A 9,017-nucleotide genomic window follows, 5' to 3' on the forward strand; every position below is an offset into this window, starting at 1 on the left:
TATTATACTTTTAATCTAAAAAAATAAGAAAGTATACTTTGTCTACTTTTGGTAACACTTTATTTTAAGGTGACATCAGCCTACACGTTACAAGTAACTAACCCTGAAACCCTAACCGTAACTCTATAGTAAGTACATGCAGTTAATTAATGTTACTCAGTACTTATTTGAGTTACAATGTAACTACATCATCTTAAAATAAAGAGTAACCATACTTTTTATGTAGCTACTTCACAGAAATATAGTAAGTAGGCTATGCTTAACTTAAACTGACAGAAAAGTTTAAGTATGTTTGGTCTATAGATACTTGTACTCAAGCTTTTGATCTTGTAGTTGTGTTTACACATTTGATTGAGTAGCCTTTTAAATACTTTTTTTACCCACAAAGTTTAACATACTGAGTATGTGAGTTTTTGTGTAGTCCACTGGTAGTGTCCATAGGAATTTTATTAAAATCAAATTAAAGTACAGTTAGTTAAAGGTGTACAGCTAATGGTGGGAGGAGCCAAGGAGGAGACAGGAAAGAATTGGAGCAGGAGGAGCAAGTAGGAATCCAGACTGCAGCCAGCCCATGGTGCAGCCGATGGAGGGAGGAGCCATGGTGGAGAAAGGGCTGACGACTCCAGGGGGCCGACTGACGGAGGCAGAGCAGGTGGAAGTGCAGACCAGGGTGTAGACGGAGAGCCGACGAGCCAAGGCGATGCTGAGGATCCCGAGGGACATGGCGATGCCGACGGCTCTGGCGACCGAGGCGCAGGCAGGGATCCAGAAGGTCGCGGTGGAGCGACAGAGGACCAAGGTGGAGCTGGAGGGAGTGAGGAGCCCAACGGAGCCAGAGGGACGAAGGGACAAGGCGAAGCCAGAGGAGTGTAGTCCCAAGGCGAGAGCAGGCCAACGAATGACCAAGGCGGAGCCGGTGGGACGAGGGAGCCTGACGGAGCTGGTGGCCATGGTGGAGATCAGGGAGCCAAGGTAGAGTTAATGGGCCGACGGGCCGAGGTGGAGTCCTGGTCACGGTGGCCAGAGGCGGAGACCGGGGATCCACCGACCATGATGGAGCTGGAGACTGGCAGACCCACGCCGACCCCACATCACTGATGGTGGAATAAGGGTGAGCTGAGGGGCTGACAGGAAGCAGCAGAGGTGTGGATGAGGAGATTATGATGGGAGGAGGTGGGAGCGGGAGCTCAGGGACAGGCTCCTGGACAGGCTCCAGGCTTGGGGACAGGCTCAGGTCAAGGCAGTTCTCAGGCGGTGAGGCGGCGGCCATCTTTGCCGAGGTTTTGACAGGCATGACGTGAAGAAGCTCTATAAGGGTGGTCTCGACGGGGCGAGACTCTGGAAGTCTGGACTCTGGATCGGGACGCGACGCTCACCAAACACTTGCTGGTGGCTTTCCCTCCAGTTCAGTCCATCAGTGTTTGGGAGATCGGTGGCCTGGTGGAAATTGGCCCCGATCCAGAAGAGCAGCTTGAGGGTTTCATCGTCGAGGGGGTATAGTGATAGCTCGACGAACAAAGTTCACCACGAAGGAAAAAAATTCTGTGCTCTCTTAAGCAATTGTGACAAATATAGCCCTGTCATCCATATGGGCTGGGCTGGGCTGGGCTGGTCCGATCTTCTGTCACGGGTGGTTGCAGGAAGGCAGACTGAGATGAGGATATAATTCCAAAACAAAGGTTTATTCCGTAATTAAACACATGATGGCAGAACCGGAAGCAACACACACTAAATATAACTGAGATCAGACAAAGACTGACTGAACAGACGGAGCTTAAATACAAACACAGATGACACTGATTAACAGAACACAGGTGATACAGATGACGATGATGACTAAACAGGTGATACAACTGAACTGATAATGACTGTAACCATGGAAACGAAGGAGTGGCGGGAAAAGAACAAAGGAAAACAGGAACACAAACTGAAAATCCAAACAAGCACAGACACGTGACAATACTTCAAAGTGTACTTTCATAAACAAAACAAAATCTGCTACAAGTACTAGTAAACTATCCGTATACCTCAGTTCACGTGCAGTATAGTTGCAGTACAAACGAAAAACTTAGTTGTAAACTAGTTGACATTGACAATAACATCTGCTCGATTGAAAAAAATTAAATATAAATAACTTTCTTGACTTCTAAAATCATGTCATGACATTCTTTCAAGATATTGACATTTAAAATGATCAAATGAAAACTATAACAATAAGAGCAAACAGTTGTGCATATTTATATCACTGATGGCGTGTGACTGGTAAACGATTCCAGCTCAGCCTGGACTTTAGTTTATGACAGTGACATTGGAGTCGTGTCCAGAGTTTCTCCTCCCTCAGACACAGACACAGAGACGGAGCACACGAGAGGAGTCTGCAATGATGCTCCTGTAACACTTCATGAAATACAGTTTACTTGCTGAAGAAGAGAGATAGTTATTACAGCCATGTCACGATATCACAAAGCGGCCATTGATGGCTATTTGGAGCTACTGAAAGAAGCCACAAGAAAAGACCTGAACACCCCAGATGAGGACGGCATGACACCCACTCTCTGGGCCGCTTACCACGGACACATTGAAGCTCTTCAGCTGATATGTAGCAGAGGGTGAGCTCAGAAAACACACAAAACTTCAATATCTACAGCATACTGAGCATGTTCAGTGTACCGATGGATAGGTTTAAACATTTGATCAAATCTATACATTGAGCTTTCATCCATAATATTTTTTGTTTTATTTTAAGTTACAGTTTTACAGTGGTTGTTACCTTGCTTTGTTTGTCGCACAACTGTTTTTAATCATTGAAGGCCATAGATATCCATGTTACATAGCAAACAATCTATTACTACTGTATATAAGCAAACTGTGATCTGGATCCTTTTGTAATCTAGGACTTTTCATTATTACAGTGGGTACCTTGTGAAAAATAAGTGTGCTTAATTGTATTGAATGTGCACTTGTAGTGATCTTAAAAGTATAGATAATGTAATATTAATGAAACAAAAGGCCACTTAAGTGCCCTTAAAGAGAGACACTTTCATGACTGTTTCTTAAGTAGACTTTTAAAAAGTGCTTTTTGCAATATTGTCAAATTCAAACGTTTTACTGTAATGTACATTTGATGTGTTGACTAACAAAGCACATGTGAAGTACTTGATTATAATTAAGATTGTAGTATTCAACATCACATTTAAAGCTAATTTATTTTAAATGTACTTATTTACACACAATTAAAAGTTTCAACAGAAATGATATTAAAGTGTATTTTAGTTTACCATAAATGCTTGTCAGTGCATTCAGCAGTAACTTTAACCATATTTCAAAGACAATTGTAAAATTACATATAAAGATGTACTTAAGTCCTACTTAAGTGGGTCAAAAAGCATTTAAATTTTAAATTGCATTTGATATAAACTTGAACTGTAATACATTGCAATTGAATTGCAACATGCACTAAAGTGTTTAGAAACATTACATTCATTTCACACTTAAGTATATTCTTTTAAATTATATTATTTCCGTAATAAGTACTCTTTTAAAAAAGTGTGCTTCTTTTTCACAAGGGGTTATTAAACATTACATATTCCCTGTATTTAACCAGCTTTATGACCTTTGGGCGGTTCCCTTAGAGTCTTTTTGCTTTATGAGAAAATCAATCATCACTCTCAGCTAGAGCAAATCACATAAACTGACGTCATCAATATAATAGCCTTCCACTGAAATACTCAGCATGATAAAAAGGAAAGCTTATTAAAATTACACTATTTATTTAGTTTCTCTCTGGGTAGCTCTGTGTCCTCCTCTGACTTTCTTTCTCGCATGATCTGCTGCGTACATCGTTTGTAAAATTCCCAGAGTTGATGCCAAGAGTTTAATCAGCCAAATTAGTTATGCAAATCTGGAACAAAAGGCCTCTTCATCCGTCCAGGGTTTATGGAGCATTAGCTCAGGGCAGAGTTTATTTATTCAGTGCAGCATTGGGGCCGATCTCACTCAAAGAGCACCGATTGCCATGGTTGGTCCTCAAACTGTATACAAGCACCTTTCTAAATGTGCTGTGTGATCAATACTAAGCCAGTGAGAGGTGTTTCTGGGTCTGGATGTTCAGAGATAGTCTAAAAGCTATGTCTCTCTCTCTCTTTTTAATGATACTTTTCACAACCTGTGCCTTACAGTACTGTATGCCTCATCCGCTGATGAACAGATGGTGCTCAGTGAGATAAACTCTTGTAGATATTGTTATCAGAGATTTTATGGGTGGACCTGTTGGACTTTCATTTTACAGCCGGTTACATATTAACTCTTTGGGTGGATTTAACCTCAAGCATCATATGAGTTACGAGAAAATAGTGAGGGTGGAATTTTAATTGCTGCTGCTGGGGACAAATGAGTCTGAGAGGTGCCAAAGATTGTAGTTATTTTACTGTTGCTTGATCTAATTTGTCTTAAAGTGCTCATTAACATGTTTATAATTATATTTTTGGAGAAAATGCATACATTTACATTATTTAAAGATCAAAAAACACTTTATTTTTCTCATACTGTGCATTGCCTCTTTTCACTCTCTGTCTGAAACTCTTGCTGAATTCGGAACGGCAAACTAGTATACTACTCGTACTACTTTTACCATAACTTTCTATGGCAGAAATAGTAAGAGTAGTAGTATGCGGTTCCAAAATCAGCATCTGTGTTTTAACTCCTTTCTCTTAAAAGCCCGCCTTCCTAAACACCCAGTCTTCTCTGATTGGTCAGCTCGCCAAATCTGTTGTGATTGGTGTACCGCTTAGAGCTTGTGTGAGAAATGTAATGCCCCTTTACCATAATCGGTTTTCAGCTTCTGAGGATTCGTGAGCAGTTGCAAACAGTATTATATATATGGGAACTATGACATCGGTATTGCCGAACAAGTTTGATAATGAGATAATGAGAGCTCCTAGTCATAGCAAAATCATTTACCCAACTGTTTTGGTGACATGGCTAAGTCATGGAAATGGCAGGACTACAATTGAGGCGTTTTAGGCATCTGCAGTGGACTTTGTACCTTGTAACTGTTGATTGTTTACAGACACAAACAGCTATATTATTACACACTAAAAGGAAAAAGCATATTAAGTTCCCTTTAAGGCCTGTTCAGATGAAGAACAATGACTATAACTATATTAGCGTCCACACCAATGGATGATACCACTGATTACTATAAACAGGCAGCCGATATGTAGTCTCTTTAAAGCAGGATGGATTCTGATTGGCTGTCAATATTTGTATCGTTCATCAGATGTAAAAAAAAAAAAATCATTCTATGAGTGTTGTTCGAACTATTTTGTTCCTCTGTGCCGTTATTATTATAGCTATGGTGTGGACTTCCCTATTCTCATAGAATTAGAACAATTAAAAAAAACTTCATATAGTTATAGCTATCGTCCTTGGTGTGAACGGGTCTTTATTCCCTCGTCTTGAATTACAAGCTACATTTTCATGATACTAGAGTGCTGTGGATGCATTCTGAACATTGCTGAGTGTTTGCATTCTAGATTGTTGTAGTTGAGACCAGCTCATTCAACTCCGAGTCCAGTCGGTTGAGCCCGAGTCAAGACTGCGACTAGACCCAGACAGCAACATAGTGCTCCGGCCCACGTCTGGTATGTGTTGAATCCACATTTTCCAGATGTGGCCTGGATCTGGGCTGACACTACGCCGTTGTCTGGGAGAAGTGGATCGGGTCCAATTCCCCTGCTGAAAAATCCAGCATAAACCAGGATTAATTCCATGTTGGTCCAGGCTGGTTTATGCTGGTTTAGTCTAGCTGGTAGACCAGCATAATCATGCTGTTCTCAAAGAACACTGAACTTGTGTAGCTGGTCCACATCATGCAAAGCCTACCTTATGCTGGTGACCAGCAATGCAGGATTTTTCAGCAGAGTCAGTGTAAATTTGCTTTCCTTTGGAGTGAATAAAGCCTGGTTTTGTTGGATCATATGCGCGAGTCGGTACAGATCACAAAACATATGTGTAGTTTTGAAGTACTCAAGACAAAATCCATTACAAAAACCAAGACCATTAGAATATAGACTCGAGATGGACTGAGTCCAGTCACAAGCACTTCATTACTGCTGGGTGGATGCTGAGGCACTGCGAGTTGGTTTCTAGGTTGTTCTCTGTGGTTTCTTAATAGTCTAAAGTCTAAAGAACCCCATCCCCAAGTCTCCATGATATTCTCAAGATATGGCTCAAGTCCCTCCTTCAGTGTAATGGGAATTTCCTATCCATCGCTGCCACATAATTTGGGAAACTAACAGCACCTCTTTTCAACAAGCAGCATGATTTGAGGTGCTATTAATGTCCACAGTACAAGCACACGGACAACTCAGACAGCAACATAGTGTCTGCCCAGATCCGGCACACATCTGGTACGCGTTGAATCCATGTGTACCAGATGTGGGCCGGATCTGGGCCGACACTATGTTGCTGTCTGGGAAACCCTTAACCCTATGTATGAGAAATAGAAACAGTGTTGCAAGCACCATTCATTATAAGTATCAATTTGCTGACTGCTCTGTGCAATAGCTAAAATGATTGTTCATTATTATCTGTCTTGTAGGGGGGATCCGAACAAAAGTGACATCTGGGGGAACACGCCTTTGCATCACGCCTCTGCAAACGGACACATGCAGATCGTCAGCTTCTTAGTGAACTTTGGAGCCAACCTCTTCGCTCTGGACAATGATTTCCACACTCCCATGGACGTGGCTGCCTCTCGAGACCATATGGACTGCGTCCGATTCCTGGACACCGCGGCCGCCCAACAGACAGGCCAGAATGCCAAAAGGGTAGCACGTCTGAAAGATCAGGCCACTAAAGATGCCGAGCGCAGAGTGAAGCAGTGCGAACGGGTAAAGAAGAGACATCAGAGTAAGATGGACAAGATGTCCCGTGGCGGCTCGGTCTCGGAGGGAAGTTCCTTTTCCGGCACGGGTACCTTGAGCAGCGTGAACGACGATCAGTTCTCCAAACTCATTGCCGCAGACACCAATGGATCAGTCAGTTCGACGATCAAGGGAACCCTCCAGCGCAAATTTGGGAAGAAGGACAAAGGGACAGTGAGTAGACAAGGGGACGGCAATGTCATTTTTGTCAAACAAGACAGCGGCTTGCAAGAGAAACCTGGTTTTGTTGACGTCTTCAATGAGCAGGATGAAATTCAGGATGATGATGACGATGCCGAGCGAGGATTGGACGACGAGGGAGCCAGTCAGGTGAAGTCTATTTTTGAGAGGCCTGGTCTTGGGAAAATGGTGTTCCGTAGGAACTTCTCCATGGAAATGGCCATGGACCCTGAAGACCTCCCCATTGGTAATACAGAAGACCTTGGGTTCCTCGTCCGTCAACAGTTGTTGGAAACTGTGGATGAAGGACTGGGGGGATTGGACGAGGATTCAGAGCTTCCTTGGAACCAAGAGGAGATCGGTCTGGATGAGGAAGAGGAGACCTCACACTTGGATTCGTTCTTGGCGTCGATCGGCCTGTTGGATTTTGGTCCTGTGTTCACCCGTGAACACTTGGATCTTGAAGCCCTGATGCTCTGCTCAGATGATGATCTCAAAGGCATCCGCATCCAGCTGGGGCCACGCAAAAAGATCCTGGAAGCGTCGGCTCACAGGAAGGTTGTGCTGGAGCAGCCTGGCGTTATGAAGGACACCTTCCTTTAATAACGTGTTGCACTCAGTTCTGCTGTACACAGACACTTACAGTTTCTCTCAGCTGACACTACTTTACCATCATGTAGGTGTTATTTTCATAGCTGACTTTCTGTGATTTCAATGATTTTACACATTAATACACACCAGTTAAAATGTCCTTCATGTAGTAATAAGTTTAATCTCACACACATTCGACTTCAGCTATGATTTTTTTGAGAATCGACCCTTTTTTCGAAGAATCTGTTGATTTCTGCTGCTTTTTCATCTCTGAAAAAAAAGAACACATCTCTAAATAAATATAACACTGTTCTTTTCTAAAGATGTTCTGTCTGTCTGTCCGTCCATCCACCCATTCATCCATCTATAGGAATTTCCAAACACATCCTGTAATTAGAGACGTTATATAGAATATTATAGCATTATAATTTATAATTTTATCAGTAACTTCATGCATTTGAGATGAAGGAACTAACGTCTGCAGCTCCATAACCATGAGAAGGAGCCACATGTCCTTCAAGAAGACGATGAATGAAACAATTAGTTGAAAATAAATCAAGTATGCTGTTGATCTTTAAATACATCCACAATAATGCAGACTTTCTTTTCCTCCTGGACTTCTTTTCCATTGCACTGGCATCGACAGCTTCCACAGAGGTTTGACATAGACATCAGAAACGACAGAATTTTTAAAAAAAATTTATAAGCAGTTTCTGGTGGGTTTGTGTACTGTGTGTTTGGACTGTTTCAGATAAATGTAAAGAGAAAAACCTGGCACGGTCCCCTGCACTGACACAGCTGCTTCTTCCACTGCAATCTTCAGTACTTGCTCTTCAAAAGGCTCTTGCTGGACAGCGTCTCCTCTGGTTTTAGGCTGCAGTTCTCCTTTTTCAGGTTCTTCACATCATCATCTCCTGAGCTGAAAAATCCCAGTGTAACACTTCCTGAGCAGCCTGCAAATGCTAGCGAAAACAAAGAATAGGTCCAACTCCGTTCGAAACAGATGAGATGATATGCATGTATGACTGTGTAGTGTAGTGCTAGCCTGGTTAAAACCAGACCATTCTCAGTAGTAACTGAGTTATGGTCTGGCAAAGCTTCATTAATAACTCATTTCCAAAGGGGCGTCACCAACGGAAGTCGCTCAAATGCCTCTGGGCACAATTGGATAGACCTAAAACCAATCAGAGCGATCGTCATCGTGTAAAGCCCGCCTCAACGTTTCTGATTGGTGCCTCGATTTGGACGGATTAGAAATGGGCTTGAATGAGCTCTTTGCCAGACTACTTGCAGAGCAAATCTAAATTTGCCGGAAGTTAG

The 9,017-nt window shown here is 42.5% G+C and overlaps 1 protein-coding gene across 1 annotated transcript; it reads left to right on the top strand.

Annotated features, from left to right (window-relative positions):
* The first annotated feature begins 2,328 nt into the window (after window positions 1–2,328).
* Window positions 2,329–8,019, top strand: anks4b (ankyrin repeat and sterile alpha motif domain containing 4B). Its single transcript, XM_082186389.1, has 2 exons — window positions 2,329–2,609; window positions 6,602–8,019. The coding sequence occupies exons 1-2, from the start codon at window positions 2,449–2,451 to the stop codon at window positions 7,707–7,709; spliced, it is 1,269 nt and encodes a 422-aa protein (XP_082042515.1). The 5' UTR covers window positions 2,329–2,448; the 3' UTR covers window positions 7,710–8,019.
* The last annotated feature ends 998 nt before the right edge of the window (window positions 8,020–9,017 follow it).

This window comes from Leuciscus leuciscus (genome assembly GCF_965113295.1).
Source record: "Leuciscus leuciscus genome assembly, chromosome: 1".
Lineage (NCBI taxonomy): Eukaryota > Metazoa > Chordata > Actinopteri > Cypriniformes > Leuciscidae > Leuciscus > Leuciscus leuciscus.

Excerpts from the sequence above, each read along its gene's own strand:
- anks4b (XM_082186389.1), top strand. The coding sequence starts at position 2,449 with ATGTCACGATATCACAAAGCGGCCATTGATGGCTATTTGGAGCTACTG. Across the intron at positions 2,610-6,601 it reads CAGCTGATATGTAGCAGAGG|GGGGGATCCGAACAAAAGTG; the intron begins GTGAGCTCAGAA and ends TCTGTCTTGTAG.